An 18,713-nucleotide genomic window follows, 5' to 3' on the forward strand; every position below is an offset into this window, starting at 1 on the left:
TTTCTTTGGAGACGTGTGTGGTGAACGTTTCTCGGTTGAAGGAAGAGTCGTTGAATTTCAAGTTACGTTTTTCACTACACACGTTCCGTTTCGCCTTTTATTTAAACATATGTAGGTACATAATATTATTATTAATACGCGTCGTTTACAATACCTCTTGTCTGCGCCGGGGATGAAAATATTTTAATAGTTGTATTCAATATTTCTATAGTTAAAGATGTATTAAAAATATGTGCTATAAAGTGATGTATAGATGTTTTGTGTTAATAAAATCGGATTATTAATTCCATTCAGTAAAATGACAAGTGCAACTGTCACTGAAATGTCATTTTACTGACTGGAATAATAATCTTAATCTAAGAAAGATGTTAAGTTGAATTAAGTTTAGTAAGATAATTCGTAATGTACGATTATTAATTCCAGTCAGTAAAATGACATTTAAGTGACAGTATTAGTATTTGTAGGAATTAATAATCACTATATAGTAAGTCTCATTGTACGAGCAACATAATATTAAATATTCTAACGATCTTAAGTTGGAAGTTTTATTCGCCCCAGTGTATGCCTGAACAATATACAATCTATACTAATATTTAAAGCTGAAGAGTTTGTTTGTTTGTTTGATTGAACGCGCTAATCTCAGAAACTACTGGTCCGATTTGAAAAATTCTTTCAGTGTTAGATAGCCCATTTATCGAGGAAGGCTATAGCTTACATATTATCCCCATATTCCTACGGGATCGGGAACCACGCGGGTGAAACCTCGCGGCGGCAGCTAGTGTCTTATAAACCGATGAACGTCGACTGCATGCACGAAACACGTGAGTCAATCTCACGTTGCGCTTGAGCCGAGTGTGTAAGCGACAGCGTGGAACAAGCGATAGAGATTAACGCTTAACATTTTAAGAATAAAATTAACTTTTCTGACAAGAATTTAGTTCTATCATTTTAATAATTTTGACATCAAACGACAACCATTTATCTGTAACAGAGACGCGAAAATATTAATTTAGTTTATTAGTAATACTGACTGTTTTTGGTGCATTTGCAAGGTGTGCATAAGTAAAAATTATTTCGAGCGCTTTTTCTTTCCGCTGCATTGTTTTAATTTCAAAACATCAAGTAGTGATGAGTTTATTAATTCGACACCGTTAGAAATCCCAAAGGTAGCGTAATAAACTACTCTACACTCTAACTATAATAGCTACTCTAAGCCTCGTGCCCGAAAAATCGACCGATAGACAAGCGTATCAAAATGTCGTCATATGGTAAACAGGCAAAGAAGCAAATTCATGTTCAGAAAGTGTGTTCAAAGTGTGTTTCCTCGCATATGTGTTCTATTATGCGCTTTGATAATTACAGCCTCTGCTCCCTTACTATAGCTCTCACCTACGGCTCAAGCTAGAAATAACACTTCGGCTGTAATTTTCAACTTACCGCATTTATATCATAATGTCGTCGTTATCAACCCATATTCGCTCACTGCTGAACTCGAGTCTCCTCTCAGAATGAGAAGGGTTAATTCAATAGTTCACCACGCTGGCCCAATGCGGATTGGCGGACTTCACACACCTCAGACCAATTATAGAAGGACCTGTATCACACTCATAGTCATGAACAAAATTGTCTGTCATTTTCTGACGAAAACGAGCTTAGATTTGGTATATATCTTCCACTAAACTAGAAGTTTTTGCCCGTTTTTTACACCAATCAATTACACAGAAAGGTATTTTTACGGAGCTCTTTAACCGACGAACACGATTACAACTATTTAACATCGATACTATAGAGACAGTTTTTATAATCGCATTAGATCGTTGATCATATACTTTGACAGAAAAGTAACGTCTAGCGAGGCAGGTCCTATACAAGAATTGGTCTGAGTCACACACGCAGAGAATTAAGAAAATTCTCTAGTATGCAGGTTTCCTCACGATGTTTTCCTTCACCGTTTGGGACACGTGATATTTAACTTCTTAAAGTGCACACAACTGAAAAGTTGGAGGTGCATGCCCCGGACTGGATTCGAAGCCACACCCTGCGGAATCGAAGGCAGAGGTCATATCCACTCATACTATACTATGTGTGTCATCACCCAGGGCGCAACGCTACTGAAGCTGGTGGAGCGTCTGACGTACCACGTGCACGCCGACCTGAACCTGGTGCGGACGTTCCTCACCACGTACCGGTCGTTCTGCACGCCCGCGGAACTGTTGGAGCTGCTCATAGAGCGGTTCGACATACCGGAGCCGCATCTCGTGTACGACACGCCGAGACCTGGTGAGTTGTATTCGTTATTTGTGCGCCCAGTAACTTTTCGATCTATAGCTTGGCAAATTCGTTGATGATACTCCCGTGGTATGAGGGCAGGGGGCGGGAGGGGGGACTTTGCGGGTCAATGCTACCCCCCTCCCGGCCCGCGCGGACTATCGTGAGTGTTACGAACGAAATGGCCAAGCTATAGTTCCTCAATCACTAAGGTTGTCTGAAAGTGGCGCAAGTGACAGAAAAGTTGAGGAGTAAATGGTTAGCTTTTTTTTTTTATTCTTTACAAGTTAGCCCTTGACTACAATCTCACCTGATGGTAAGTGATGATGCAGTCTAAGATGGAAGCGGGCTAACTTGTTAGGAGGAGGATGAAAATCCACACCCCTTTCAGTTTCTACACGGCATCGTACCGGAACGCTAAATCGCTTGGCGGTACGTCTTTGCCGGTAGGGTGGTAACTAGCCACGGCCGAAGCCTCCCACCAGCGAGACCTGGACTAATTAAGAAAATCTCAATCTGCCCAGCCGGGGATCGAGCCCAGGACCTCCGTTTTGTAAATCCGCCGCGCATACCACTGCGCCACGGAGGCCGTCAAAAGCATGCAAGCATAGTTTGGTATGGACATGTGATGTGGACGGATGAAAGTCACATTAACAGACGAATTGAAGAGACAGAGACAGAGAGTGAGAGAGACAGAAGATGTGCATGTTTGTACATACCATTGAGGTAATAATTTGTAAAAATTCAGTGCAGTTACATGGACAATGGACATTGAAGTTTCTTTTAAGAAAATATTATGTAAAAAGTTTTATTCTATGAACACAACTACAATTGCTTGTAAAATTTATTAATATGTGCACAAAGCTTAAATATTATTGCATAGTATTTGTATTTACTATCTTTTGTCTTCACCGAAACTTTCGCTTGGAAAATAATTATTTCATAAAGTTAAAGTATTATATTTCAAGACCTAAAGTCCTTTAGGCCTAGAATGCGTCAACGACCATATCATCTTGTGTGTGTAATATTAAAATATCGCTGTCTCTTTCATCCCAAAAAGTAATCGATATTTTCAATTGCGCCGGTATTGGTCGTCTCTCGTCTCAAGATAAGTTGTGGTCACGATAACTCGCATCTTAGGCCACCGGGATGACTTTTAAATTAAGTTATGATTAAATATATAAAATGACATTATGTACATTGATGATCCGCTTGACGCTATTTGATGTTTGCACGCTGCCAGTTCCGAGGATCAAGACTCCAAAAAAGGACATCAGTCCCAATGCTTCACTGTTGGACTTAGATCTTGATATAGGTATACAATAAAAATAGTTTAACAATTTAAGTATGAATAAGATATGGCAACAAAGGTTTACACCATTAAGTTTGTATATATATAGAATAACCAAGCTATCCTGTAAAGCGTAGCTTTTTTGTTTCGAATTTATCGTCTATCAGAGAGGAATTCGAAAATCATACTGCCGAGTTACAATAACTTTTTTACAGAATGGTTCTTTTCAATTTGTCTGATACACTCTTTGGCTCATTTACTTTTGATTCGTATCATATTTGATTGATTATACAAGGTTAGTGCTATTATAGCTTGGCAACTTCGTTGATGACACTTCCATGATATGCGGGCGACGGGGGGAAAAGACTGCGCTGGTGTGATGTCGTGCGTGCGGAGCATCGCTACTCCCCTCCCTGACCGCCCGCACCATCGGGAGTGTTACGGACGGATTTGCCAAGCTATAGTTGTTTGATAAAATGTTAAAACTAACCTTTATTTTGTAGAGGCTTGTGTGGAGATATCAGTAAGTAGCGACGCGGAGAAACTCAGCAAAAACACAGCCAGGGAAGACTGGAAGAGGTACCGGAAAGAATTTCAACAACCTGTAAAATTTCGGTAGGTATTCAGTTCAAATTGTCTTAATTATCCATACCATTTTTTTACCACTACAGCCACGTCGTTTTTTTTTGTGTCATAGACTATATTTTATCTCCTATACAGGTTGCTCGGGAATATTTCCCATAACTCTATTGTTATGTTCTATAAGTAAAATGAATTAAAAATGTCTAAGGAACATGTGTTCTAAAATTAATATTTTCGAGGTAAACAATATTTCTATTGTAAATATATCTTTAAATGTAAACCATCCTTATAATTATGACGTAGCCAATTTTGACGTATTTTAAAATGCAAGGATAGTTAAAGGCATGTGTTACATGGATAGTCAGAATAATTTGAATTACTTTGTATGAAAACATAAAAAGTTTAATTTTTTACTTAGTTTAGTTAGTTATGCAGTTCGGCTTCTATAACTGGACTCATCAACACCTTGAAGTCATGGGAAATACTCCCCAATATATTATTCCCATGGAAACGCGAACTAAATACCGAAATCATGTTCCATGTTATAACTTAACTGTCGTTTGTTACAGAGTGATCAATGTACTTCGACATTGGGTTGATCAACATTTCTATGACTTCGAGCGTGATCCCGAGCTACTAGACAGATTGAAGAGCTTCCTGGCGTCCGTGGATGGTAAACCTATGAAGAAATGGGTCCAAAGCGTGTATAAGACTGTTTTGAAAAAGGTATGTGACAGAAATTAGTTCAACAATTATATAATTTGATAAAATTTAGGTGTAATTGACAGTTAGAATCGTATGTAACTTTCGAATTTGATACTAAACGGTAACTTTATTTTGCTGTTCACGGTTTATTTAGGAGTTCTGTACCGTTAATATAACTTATTACTTATTATTTTCATTCTTTTTAACTTATTACTTGTTATTTTTAAGGAACCATCCTTGGCCTCGAAATAATAATGAATTGTTTTCTGCAGACTGGAGTGGTCATACCAGGCAGCGGCCAAGGCAACGGCCAAGGTAGCGATCAAGGCAACGGCCAAGGAAATGGTCAAGGCAACTTTCCAGGCATCGTTCCAGGCAACGTTCCAGGCAGTGTTCCAGGCATCATTCCAGGCAGCATTCCATTCATTGTTCCTGGCAACGGTCCAGTCAATGTTCCAGGGAACGGTCCAGGCAGTGGTCAAGGCGATACCGACTCGATCGCGAGCGGTTTCTCCACAACGTCCACAGAGGTGCGATTCCACTATTTCATACACGTCGACGAACTTATCTCGCGTTTTCATCCGCGTAGTTTTAATTCCTCTAAAAATACAAGGATAAAATATAGCCTATGACATTCACAAATAACTTAGTTTTCTAGTGGTAAAAGAATTTTCAAAATCGGTTCAGTAAATCTAGAGAATACCCCACAAAATTTACCTCTATAATATTAGTATAGATAACACCTTATTCGAATTTGACGTTTGTTTATAGCATGCCAAAATTAAAATGCACTTTTTGATCACTATCAACGAAGTTGCCATGGATACGTACGATGTCACAGCGCTGTAACTTTACGGAATTCACGTAGCTGTGGTGCAATTTCGCTATTTTACACTATACTAACTTTTCATCTACAATACATCTAATTAGATTTTGCACTGTATGTTTATAAGATGCCAAAATTAAAATGTCACTTACAACGAACTAAGGGCCTCATGGAACGAGCTATGATCGAATCAGAAATAAGATCCGCAGAAGATTCAAATTCAAGGACATAACTCACCAAGTTGCGAAGCAAAAGTGGCAATGGGTCCAAAAATGGCACATAGTTTGAAGAACCAATGGACGTTAAGTGCTGAAATGGCGAACCCGTACTAAAAAGCGCAGTTATGGTCGACCCCCCATTAGGTGGACTTACGGCAGTCGCAGGGATTCGCTGGATGCAGGCGGCTCAGGATCGTGATGTTTGGGAGTCCCTACAAAAGGCATATGTCTTGCAGTCTCAGACCAATTATAGAAGGACTTGTATCGCACTCATTGCTACGAACCAAATTGTCTGTAATTTTTGAGGAAAACTAGCTTCGATTTGGTTTAAACCTTATACTGAACTAGAAATTTTTGCCCGTTTTTTACACAATTCAATTCCACAAAAAGGTATTTTTACGGAGCTCTTTAACCGACGAACACGATTACAACTGTTTAACGTCGATTCTATAGAGACAGTTTTTATAATCGCATTAGATCGTTGATCATATACTTTGACAGAAAAGTAACGTCTAGCGAGGCAGGTCCTATACAATAATTGGTCTGAGCTTGCAGTGGATGTCCATCGGCTGATATGATGATAATTATGATGAACAACGAAATTTACACCTTATGTTTCTATGGACTGTGGCCACAATACATTCGGGTAAATAAGGTCAATATTAACTAATTTATACATAAAAAGCAAACATTGTCTGGATATTTGCAAAATAAATAAAATTATAAAATTTAAAATATCTTTTATCGTAATTATATGAAAATTCATTTAGTTTTAGCTTCCTTACATTAAATGTGACATATTTAAACTTAAACGCACAAATAACAAAGGTATTAGTAATTTTGTTTGAACGCCCATACACATCTTACGATCATTATGTACCTACGACTTGATTAAATTGTACCATTTTGTATGGGGCGTTTTTCAGGGATCCATGCCAGTGCCGCAAATCTGACCTTTTAAATTTCTGTAACTCCGAAAGTAATGATCGCAGATGCCCTGTTACTTTCACAAAATTGCTTTAGTATTAGCATACTCTTAATTTATATATAATTAAAAAAAAAGACGTGTGGCACTCGGGGACTGCCGCGGTAAAGCTATTGCATAGCATTTCCGCTCGTCTCGATTCGTGCGAGTTTCGTAGAGTCGTACAATACGTCTAATCGCACGCACACAACGACTGCCGAACTGAAACGACGTTAGACGATGCACGGCCTTCAAGCCTCCGTGCCCGTCGGAGTGGGGTGCGTGAGGTTTTTTCGTTACGGAATTTCTGGATTCAGTCCCCGCGCACAAAGCCCGCGATAGAAGCTATGCAATAGCTTAACTGTCATCATCCCTATTGCCATGGAAACGAACAATGTGACAGCTCTGTAACTTCACAGACTTCAGCGTCAGTGTCGGGCTCGCAGTCGGGCTCGACGAAGGCCAAGTCGGGCGTGTCGCACGTGTTCGACCGCCAGCCGCCGGCGCCGATCAAGCACCTGGCGGACCCCGACAAGTACGGCTGGCACCCGCTGACTTTACACCCACTGGAGTTGGCCAGACAACTCACCCTGCTCGAGTTCCAGTTGTATCGACAAGTGAGTTTAGCTTTTTATTATTGTTTGTATGTTCGTATTTTTCTTTCAATGACTACCTACAAATAGTCATTAAAATTTAATTATTATGTATTTTTGTTTATCACGTTATAATTCTTACTGTATATTTTGTTATTATATTATTGTTTATAGTTTATTTGTTAGCACTACTATTATTACTACGTTTTACTATTTGTTGTACGCTCAAACTGAAATGTACTAGCCTGTAAGTTTCACATAAGTGAATGAGTTAATTCTTAGTGAAATAATAAATATTTTAAACCCAAACCCATTATTGAAACTAAACATCTTTTTGGAATTCAAACTGTTGTGAGTGTTATTCATATTGATTTATTAGCGGATACCCGCGATTTCTTTTACAAATTTAGTTTTTTACAAATCCCTCGGGAAACATGGATATTTCCGGGATAAAAAGTAGCCTATTTGTTAATCCAGGCTATAATATATCTTAATACTAAATTTCAGCTAATTCGGTAGTCGAGGCGTGAAAGAGTAACAAACATTCATATCATCAAAATCATCAGTTTTCGCAAATATTGGGAAACCATGGATTATTTCGGGATAAAAAGTAGCTAAATTTCAGACAAATCGCTTCAGTAGTAGCGGTGTTAAAGAGTAACAAACATCCAAACATCCATAGTCCATACAAACTTTCACGTTTATAATATTAGTAGTATTATGAAACACGGCTGAAACTCACGTGATACAACGTCAGAATACGTTCCCAAGTCATACGGGCCCTTAGTCGTGTTTCGTAATATATTAATATATAATTTCTTTACGCACGCTTGATCCGGGGAGCAAGTTGGTTGAATGTGTTACGAAAAGTGTGATCGGGCGAGGCTTTAATGATCCGTGATGCCATCTACAGACATAGTGAAATAAAGTTCGAGACCGCGTCGCGCGACCGCCTTTATTTAGTGTTCCATATAAATTCATACTAAGTATTAAGTAATTCATCGTGCGACCCGGTCACGGTCACAGGTCGCGGTCGCGCGACCCAGTCGCCAAGAACGTAAAGTAAAATATTTTTTTTTGAATAATAGACAAGTCATACATTACATACTTTATTTTTTTTAATTACATACTTTATTACAGGTAAAACCTTCGGAGCTAGTTGGTGCAGTTTGGACCAAAAAAGATAAAGAAAATACCAGTCCAAACCTACTTAGGATAATTAAACATACCACCAATGTAAGTCACATTTAATTCATAATTTTTTTTAAAATTTTTTCTTAGTGTTAACTTTCAGTATTTTTTAAACTGTAAAATAAATATTTATTATGTCATGAACAACCCAAAGTACTTAATACTTATTCTAGTTTATAATGTAAAGCTATAATAAATCTACTTTTTTATAGTCACAACACTTCATTACTCACTTGACAACTTGAACAATCTCTAACACAGTTGATGGTGCTTTGATTTTCAACAGACATCTTTGGTTCAATTCGGACAATTTAGGATTATTCAAGCAGCAAATTCTATATTAGAACAGGTTCTATATTAGATCCAAAGCTGCTCTAATAGGATCTTACCAAATTTGGATAGGCAGGGAGAACAACACAAGCTGAGAAGGGGAGTGTTAATCGATTGTCAAGGAATTCCTTAACCCTACAACTATTGGTCACAAGTCCAGGACTCTGCTCGAAGTTTTTCTCTTTGCCACACGATGGACACGTTAAATCGATGAAAAATTTCGTCTAATCGTCTCATTATCATCTGTAGCGAATATACACAAAAAAAATGTAAAAATCGATCAAGCCGTTTCAGAGGAGTTTGGTTACAAACGCGAAAGATTTTAGGAATAAAAAGATTAAATTTTTTTTTTAGCTCATTAGTGTGTTTTCTTTTCAGTTCACGCGGTGGATGGAAAAATGGATAGTGGAAAGTGAAAATTTAGATGAAAGAGTGGCGGTCGTGACCAGGTTTCTGGAAGTAGCCATGTCGTTGAGTGACCTCAACAATTTCAATGGTGTTCTGGCGGTGGTTGCGGCCTGTGGTTCCGCCTCCGTACACAGGTTGAGGCATACTTTTCAGGTATGTACACCTTCGACCATTAATAACAGGACCTGCCACGCAAACGGTTAACCCTCTGGCAAAAATCAAAAATCAATGATCTAACGCGTTTATAAAAACTGTTGCTGTACAATTGATGTTTCATTTTTGTAATCGTTTTCGTCGTGTAAAGAGCTCCCTAAAAATGCCGGTTTATGTAGTCGAATGGCATAAAAAACGGCCAATAACTTGTAGTTTTTTTCATTTGTAAGTATTTCTACCTTCATTTTATTAAACTTGTAATAAAAAACAATTTCTAAAAAGAATCGATTCTTTTGACGGAACAGCTAAAAATCAATCAAATAATCGAACATTCTATGTATGTATTCTGTAGATAGTCTAAGCGATGTGTTTGTTAGTATGTGTAAAAATTACACGTGTGTTTATTGCGAGTCAAATTTATAGTTGTGTGTAGTGTATGGACACAGAATATATTTAATGGTTTTAAATATCTTTGATGTGTGAGTTTACCTCGTCCCTTTCAAAAAACGACAGACTTCTTTTGTTGGTGAATTTGGGTGCGAAACAGGTCCATAGTCTAAATTGTCAAAGATTTACTCGTGGTATTTGTACAGACGTTTTAATAAAAGAAAAATAGACCTGGCCTTCTCAGTAGATAGAACCTGCCTTTACATAATTACAAATTTAGATTTAATAAAAATTAGGATTGTGGTAAGTTTGAGATCTGGTGCATCGTAACTTCTTAACGAAGGGACTGATTATGATGCGGTATTTTTTGTTTGAAAGCCGAAAATATTGGCATTTTTCTATCATGATGATGATTATGATGTATCCAGCAATAGCAATGAGAGTCTGATTCCAACACTTTGTATTTTAATTTTAAATATATTAAATTATTTCATCTTAACTTGGTGTATTTTATGATTTCATCTTGGTATACTTTATCCTGAACAACGTCTGTTACAAACCTTAATTTGGTCTCATACACAGATGGTTTAACCAAAAATTAATGAAATTGGTCAGTCCTTTCTGAGTGAACCCAATATTTTCAAACCTGACCCTGAGGTCCAGTACTTTTGACCACGTTTCTCTTTCAGCTCGTCCAAAGGTACCCGCTGCGTGTGTTGGAGCAGTTGACCAAACTGAACTCGGACCACTTCCGTCGGTACCAGGAGAAGTTGCGCAGCATCAACCCACCGTGTGTGCCTTTTTTTGGCATGTACCTCACCAACATTTTACACATAGAGGAGGGGAACCAGGGTAAGTGGGAATTATTAGTTTATTTTTTTTATTTTTTTACAAGATAGGAGGTAACATGTTTTGACGGCCTCCGTGGCGCAGTGGTGTGCGCGGTGGATTTACAAGATGGAGGTCCTGGGTTCGATCCCCGGCTGGGCCAATTGAGGTTTCTTAATTGGTCCAGGTCTGGCTTGGAGGCTGCGGCCGTGGCTAGTTACCACCCTACCGACAAAGACGTACCGCCAAGCGATTTAGCGGTCCGGTACGATGTGTAGAAACTAAAAGGAGTGTGGATTTTCATCCTACTCCTAACAAGTCAGCCCGCTTCCATCTTAGATTGCATCGTCACTTACCATCAGGTGAGATTGTAGTCAAGGGCTAACTTGTAGAGAATAAAAAAAATGAAAAAAAAGGAGGTTGAAAATCCACACCCCTTTCGGTTTCTACACGACATTGTTACTTGATGTATTGTTTTATATTTTTTATGTGCAATAAGGATCTATCTATCTATCGTACCGGAACGGTAAATTGCTTGGCGGTACATCTTTGTCGGTAGAGTGGTCACTAGCCACGGCTGAAGCCTCCCACCAGCCAAAAATATACTTATAGTAAACTAGCGGACGACTGCGATTTCTTCCGCGTGAAAATGTAAAAAATTGTAATTTTTGCAAAATTTCACAAAGGCTACATTGAATTTAAAAATAATATTCTCGTATAAGTAAACTTATTTCAAGTAAAAATTATAATTTTCTTGCAGACTGTCTATCAAATTCGGACTTAATAAATTTTTCTAAAAGAAGAAAAGTGGCGGAAATCACAGGAGAAATACAGCAGTACCAGAACCAGCCCTACTGCCTCACAGTCGAACCTAAGACCAGAGTAAGTTATTATTGTATTACATTTTTCTTTCTAGCTATATATTTAACAAGCTTATTTGAAATCATAAAATTTTGTATGTATGTATGTAATATAGTCTAGCGGACGCCGGATACTTCGTCCGCAGTTTGACCTCCTTAATCCGGCCCTATCGCGAAATCAGTTCTTAGAGGATACCTACTATCTATATACTAGCTCCCTGCCCAAATTTCATCTTTATACGTCAAGTGGTTTTAGAGATTTCGTGATGAATGACGCATTTATATATTAAGATGAAGATGATGATTTTTTACTTGATTTGAGTGGTACTAACATGACTAAATGAAGAGTAATAGACGGAATATCGACCAATGGCGGCGGAGTTGACTTCGCCTACCCGGTCTTTGGTCGGGTATTTGACCTATACTACAGCCTGTCTTGATGAGTACTGTTTACCAACAAACAAATTAAAAATGAGGGTATAAATCACTAGTAATTTCACACCTAATAAGAATTATAATTTACTTGTTCTTAAATTAATGAAAACAAATTTGATTAATAAGCTTAGAACAATTAGATATGGTTAATATAAATAAGTTATTAAATTACACGAGTTTACTACCTTCATTTTTAATTTCTTTGTTAGTAAATAGACTCATCAAAGGCTGTCTGTACGTATAAGTACGTATGCGCGGCTTCTGGCCGCGCGCGTATCTGCTTTCCGGTTGTGACCTGAAGTAATCATTTGTAATAGGGCCGGAGGGCTTGTGATGTATTGTATTTGTATTTGTCCTCAGGCATTTCTAGAAACCTTGGACCCGTTTCCCGATATGAACGACAACCAGGTCACGAATTACCTGTACGACAAAAGCCTGGAGATAGAGCCGAGGAATTCCACCAAACCTTTGACTAAAGTGGTGAGACAGTTTAATGTTATGGGTTAAAGGACCTTGTAATGACCAAATTTTTTGTCAAACCAAATGTCCCAAACAATTTGCAACTTTGCTTGAAGCGTTTGACAAACAATGAGTTTATTTTAAGAGCCTACTACAGTACTTTATAGGATAGGAGAAATGGGGCTTAGACCCACCACGCTGCTCTAATAAAGTTGGCGTGCTTTACGGTGATAAATGATTCTGTAATGGCCGCTATATGATGTTAATGATTAATTGATGACCGGGTTTAACGTGCTCTCCGAGGCACGGGGGTATACCACCATTACCTCTCACCTCAGAGGCTGAGAATTTAACTAGAATTTCTTAGAAAAAGAAAAATGATAATACCTAGGAGTTGAAACTAGGACCTCGTGATCCGTAAAGCCACATAGGGCGGGTGTAGAGTCCATCGCGTGGCAGAGAGAAAAACTCCGAGCAAAGTCCCGGACTTGTGACCAATGGATGTAGGGTTAAGGAATTCCTTGACAGTTGGTTAAACCTCCCCATCTCAGCTCGTGTTGTTCTCCCTGCCCAGCCAAATTTGGTAAGATCTTACTAGCGCAGCTTTGAATACCAATTCTATATTATATTCTATAGTATATTCAATGCTGCAGCTCTAGAAGCAAAGGTCTTTAAGCAAATTTATAGAGAGATTTTGCTGGTAATTCTCTCGCACCTACTTCTACGGCGTACAAACTAAGTCATTTATTAGGTCTTAATATTTATTTGCTATAGCTGGAAAGGTTTCAGCATATTTGCAGTGTGTATAACAAATGTCTAACTTTAAATTATTTATTAAATTACACTTTCGTTTCTATCTATAATTCTGTATAGGAATACCATTTATGATTACCATCATCATTATCAGCCTTTTTTAAATGACCCATTACTTTTCCAAATCTCTATGCCAAATTTCAGCCGAATCGATTCAGAAGTTGCGATTTGAAGGAATAATCAACATACACTTAATTTTGGCTCTATAACATTAGTGTGGTTTGTTTTAGCCTCGAAAATATCCAGACCTGTCTCTAAAGCCTGTGAAGGTGTCACGGAGATTGCACGAAACACAAAACCACAGGGAGTCCACCTCGTCCATATCCTCAATGTCGGATGACACGTCTAGTGAGTATCCATTGTCAATGTCAAAGTTCATTTATTGACAGACTTGACACACCTAGAGAATTAATTAAAATAAATCTCAGGTATGCAGGTTTCCTCATGACCCCGGACCGAATTTGAACCTATGTCCTCCGAAATCGGAGGAAAAAATCATATCCACTGGGCTATCACGGCTGATTATTCAGCCGTGATAGCCCAGTGGATATGATTTTCGGTCCGGGGCATGCACCATCAACATTTCAGTTATGTGCATTTTAAGAAATTAAATATCACGTGTCGCAAACCATCATGAGGAAACCTGCATACCTGAGATTTATTTTAATTAATTCTCTAGGTGTGTCAAGTCTGTCAATAAATGAACTTCAAGTCTGTCAATCCGCATTAGGCCAGCGTAGTGAACTACTGACCTAAACCCTGTCATTCTGAGAGGAGACTCGTTATCAGCAGTGAGCCGAATATAGGTTTTTAATGATGATGATGATAAATTATTATACATCACAGGTGTCGCGCAACTGTCGCCGACGAGCGGATGGGACGGTGCGTCTGTCGCGTCGCTAAATGTCAACGATCACGGTAATTTCACACTTATTTTCTCTGTATACTAATCTACTCCTACAGCAGTGCATTCAAAATAGTACTGGGTTCGATTAGTAGCTTAACATTTAAGGTTTATATATATTTTTTATGAAAGTTAATAACAAAATATGTAATCCATTTTAATATTTTTGAGGAATTTAGTGGGACCAACTTGCCACTATGGTATTACCTAACAATTTTAATATAGTGTAGGAAATAGTAATTTAAGACGGATCATTGGACGTCGCTCGATCTCGTGTTGGCTCGTGCCAACGCTAGGTGGCGCGACTTGTTTCCGTAAAGAATAGGGAGTTAGAGAGGGGTAGCGATCGGTTGGCGGTAACGACTTGCGATATAAGGCGCACGTCGTACGGCCGGCTGCAATATGCTCGTAGTGTTCAAGCCATTTCTTGTTGTATAATTCTTTTTGGGTTACTTGGGATAGGCGGGGAGAGTGACTTGAGTGGAATGGGGAAGTGTTAGTTAACTGTCAAAGGCGCCTTACATCTAGCGATCACAAGTTCGTGACTCCACTCAAGGTCATTCTCTTCCATTCTAGGGTCTTATTTTGGTTACACTTTGATTTGTTAATTAAATTGTCCTGAAAAATGTTGTGAATCATGTATAACCTTTGCTCGATCAATGTCAAACAAACAAAGGTCAAATCCTTCCAAGCCAAGGTCTAGTAGTATTTCTAGTAGTATTTCTAGCAGTCTAGTTCTAGTAGTATTTACAGCAGTGGCGCTAACATGCGACCAACGAGATAATCTTGTGAACAGATATAGACAAATTTCAACCAAGCCATCTTTTTCATTGCGTTTGGACGTAAGAGATGGGACTAAGACAACTCCGCCGTCATTGGACGATATTTTATCTATTTCTATTCACTTGGTTGCATGTTAGCGCCACTGGTAATCACATACCATCAGGTGACTGCACATGGATTTTCTCGCAACAAACTGTTACTTGTGAATAAATAAACAATTAATGTTATTATACTTTTCCTTTCGGCGTTTAGTCAGTTTCACCCATTTTTAAGAAATTACATATCTTTGTCCTGTATTATTTGCTACATTCAGTGTATATATACACTGTCTATATACAATATATTGTATATAGACAGTGTATAAAGTATGCTTGCCTGCAAATGCTTAGTGCATTTCTCAAGTAATTTATTAACAGACTTTTAAGTATTGAAAAATTCAATTCCATTTAATTTTTCAAATCGGACCAGTAGTTCCCGAGATTAACGCGTTCATGAAAACAAACAAACTCTTCTGTTTAATAATCTTAATATATATAAATCTCGTGTCACAATGTTTGTCCTCAATGGACTCCTAAACTACTAAACCTCAATTCCATGGATTCACTGTGCGGTTGCCAGGTCCATCGTATAAATGTGGTTTAAAGAAAAATATATCTTAACCGTTACATAGAATTTGATAAATTTCGACACGATATGTGGGTTAAATGAATATCGTGTTCATTTTACCACTATTTATAACTTGCTGCAGTTCTAGTGGACTCAGTGTACATATTGTTAATTTTATACGCAGGTTCAAAGGACGATAAAGCTCCACTGACCAGTCCTCTGGAACACTCTGCCGACCGCTCCACCTCACTGGGACAATTGAGCCAGCTCAGCCAGCTAAGCCTGTTTGAGCAAGGGTGGAAGCTGTTCGATAAGACCAGGTCCACTACCTCGTTGAATAGGTAACATCCGCAATATTATTTATTAGTAAATTCTTTCGCGTGGTTCCTGTATTAATACGGGGATAATATTATATATAGGCTTGAAAATAACCTCGCTTTTAAAATTGCTATTAAAAATCCAATTATAATTTGTGAAATTTTAATTTTGCTTGCAAACTAATCCCAACGCACACGTGCCAATTTCTTCAAAAACCTTGAAGGTTGGATACAATTAATTTAAACAGATAGACTAACAAATGAAAATTTTGAAAAACAGAGTTTATGTTTAATAACGTGTAAATAATTGGAAAACATTTGGGAAGACAGTTATTTTTATATCGCAGACAGACACTTCAATTTTATTTATATGTATTGATGATGTAATCAATTCTATTCACAGAGACACACACTTCAATTTCATTTATATGTATTGATTATATATTTAATTAACTCTTCTCACAGGCACAGTGGGTCCACTAAAGACGAGCCACCTTCGCCGAGAGATAATCATTCGCCAAGGTTAGTTGATATTTTCTACCTCTGCCTTATTCTTCCAGTACCTATAATACAGCCATTCTTGATAAGTACTGTTTACCAACAAACAAATTAAAAATGAGAGTATAAATTACTAGTCATGCCGTACAGGGTCGCAAGCCTTACTCTTCACTAGCGTACTCACCACAGTACCGCTCAGAAATGACGGCATAGTGCTCAGAGTTATTTTCTGCTAAAGTAACAGCCTTCTAAGCGTCATTCACGTTCGTTCATTTCACAGGTGATTTTTGTTCAAGGGCTTTCTTTTACTTAAACCTTTTGACTCCTAAATAATAATAATAATAATAAAATGTTTTATTTAGCTGATTACAACACAAACATACAATATGAAATAAATAAAAAAAAAACAATGAAAAAAATTAACACATGATTAAAGTAAGACAAAAGTTTACAAAAGTACTGCACACCTTGGGTAGTGGCTATGCAGAGCTTTGCTCCCTGGCGTGCGGTCTCTTCTTATATCTAGATTACACTTATGTTACAATTATTAAATCTACATTACTTACATTCATGTTAATCTATACAGATAATCATTAAGTTTCATCAGCTAAAAAGGTTACTGCCTCAGCATAATGCTGCAGTGTTTGCAACTGCAGCGCTGATTTTCAGGCGCAACCTTTGGTGGCGTCACGACACGATAGGATAACGGTTGGATACCAATTTGACTAAATTAAATAATATAATACAGTAACTTAAAATATATAACTGGATAGGAAATATAACAAAAATAAATGAAAAGAAAGAAAATCAAAAGGAATAAATTGTAAACAACCATATCCTAATTTCCATAAAAAACATATACCTACTCTTTAACTTGCAGTAAATGAATTTTTTAGGTACATTTCATTAAAATTTGAAAGCTAAGCATAGCAGTAAGGATAACGAAACAGTCTCATTATTATGACATACATCCCCATTTTTTTATTGTAGTCACCGGTTTTTTTTTTTTTTTTTTTGTTTCGGCCTTTATTGTGATTTTTTTTGTTTTTCTAGGAAATATTTTTTTACTGTCTTTTTAAATGCAATGCTGGATTTAAGAGTACGTACCGGGGGAGGAATATCGTTCCATATCTTGCTAGCCGAAAACTTAAAAGAGCCCCGAAACGCGGCAGTTCTATGTTGCGCCATGGAGATTCGAGGCGCTCCTCCTCTTGCACCGCGTTTATTTTTGTCATGTGCCCATTGAATCTTGGAACGCAAATAGGTTGGTTTTTCCGTGGTAATTAAAAAAAAACTCCTAAATGGACGACCGGTCGCCGGTCGTCCATTTAGGAGTCAAAAGGTTAAAGTGTAATCGTATCCGTTACGTGAAACGTAAAAAAATATAAAGTAAACTAAGGGCAATAGGCGAGCACAGTATCATGCTCCGCGCGATAGAGGAACATAAAGAATTTTTAAATGGCTCACAACGGTAGATTAAAACCGCATTCCTTGACTGTCGGCTTCTTCAAAGCAGACGCGAAAACAGACAGACAGAAAAATAATCGCGGGCAGCGAATAGTTAAAAAAAATCTTATATTTAAATTCACCCTGTTTATATTGGTTACTTGTTTGTGCAGCAAATGGAACAGCGGGTCGCGCAAGACGCTGTCCCCGCGCGGCCCGACGGCCGACTCGGACTCGTTCTGCACGCGCACGCTCGACCACCTGCAACACAAGAAGCCCGCCACCGTCGACCCGCCACAGCCGAAGGTATGTATCACCCAGTACAGAGTGCCTAGTGACGATTGCGTAAACGTAAACACGTATTTGTAAGGAATTTAAAAATAATAATGTATTTTTTTGTAAAGGAGAGAGATTTTTGATTTTGTAATAGTTAAAGAAACCAATTGAGAAAAACAAAAAAAAAGACAAAAAGTTTTCTATTGTTACTCCCGTTGAAATTAATGTACACTTACTGTTTTTCTTTAATAATCTCTTTGCTTTAGAAATACAAACACATTCTACCTATTCTCAGACCAATTATTGTATAGGACCTGCCTCGCTAGAAGTTACTTTTCTGTCAAAGTATATGATCAACGATCTAATGCGATTATAAAAACTGTCTCTATAGAATCGATGTTAAATAGTTGTAATCGTGTTCGTCGGTTAAAAAGCTCCGTAAAAATACTTTCGTGTAATTGAATTGTGTAAAAAACGGGCAAGATATTTACCAAATCTAAATACCAAAAAAAAAAAATTTGTTCGTGACTTTGACTGCGATACAGGTCCTCCTATAATTGGTCTGAGTACCT

At 37.8% G+C, this 18,713-nt stretch overlaps 1 protein-coding gene across 6 annotated transcripts in view; it reads left to right on the forward strand.

Moving 5' to 3' along the window:
- Positions 1 to 18,713, forward strand: part of LOC112047745 (protein son of sevenless) — a 58,977-nt gene that overhangs the window by 25,602 nt on the left and 14,662 nt on the right. For 3 of the 6 annotated variants that reach the window (XM_052883029.1, XM_052883033.1, XM_052883028.1), the window contains exons 15-30: positions 2,100 to 2,280; positions 3,512 to 3,583; positions 4,063 to 4,174; positions 4,711 to 4,867; positions 5,119 to 5,376; positions 7,274 to 7,471; positions 8,588 to 8,683; positions 9,347 to 9,529; positions 10,606 to 10,768; positions 11,505 to 11,626; positions 12,400 to 12,519; positions 13,542 to 13,659; positions 14,158 to 14,229; positions 15,789 to 15,945; positions 16,387 to 16,443; positions 18,039 to 18,171. In XM_052883029.1, the coding sequence (XP_052738989.1) occupies positions 2,100 to 2,280; positions 3,512 to 3,583; positions 4,063 to 4,174; positions 4,711 to 4,867; positions 5,119 to 5,376; positions 7,274 to 7,471; positions 8,588 to 8,683; positions 9,347 to 9,529; positions 10,606 to 10,768; positions 11,505 to 11,626; positions 12,400 to 12,519; positions 13,542 to 13,659; positions 14,158 to 14,229; positions 15,789 to 15,945; positions 16,387 to 16,443; positions 18,039 to 18,171 (2,199 nt within the window). The remainder of the gene's footprint in view (positions 1 to 2,099; positions 2,281 to 3,511; positions 3,584 to 4,062; positions 4,175 to 4,710; positions 4,868 to 5,118; positions 5,377 to 7,273; positions 7,472 to 8,587; positions 8,684 to 9,346; positions 9,530 to 10,605; positions 10,769 to 11,504; positions 11,627 to 12,399; positions 12,520 to 13,541; positions 13,660 to 14,157; positions 14,230 to 15,788; positions 15,946 to 16,386; positions 16,444 to 18,038; positions 18,172 to 18,713) is intronic. The other 3 variants (XM_052883032.1, XM_052883031.1, XM_052883030.1) reach the window with 2 other exon arrangements.

This window comes from Bicyclus anynana, chromosome 8 (assembly GCF_947172395.1).
Source record: "Bicyclus anynana chromosome 8, ilBicAnyn1.1, whole genome shotgun sequence".
In the NCBI taxonomy this organism is placed as follows: Eukaryota; Metazoa; Arthropoda; class Insecta; order Lepidoptera; family Nymphalidae; genus Bicyclus; species Bicyclus anynana.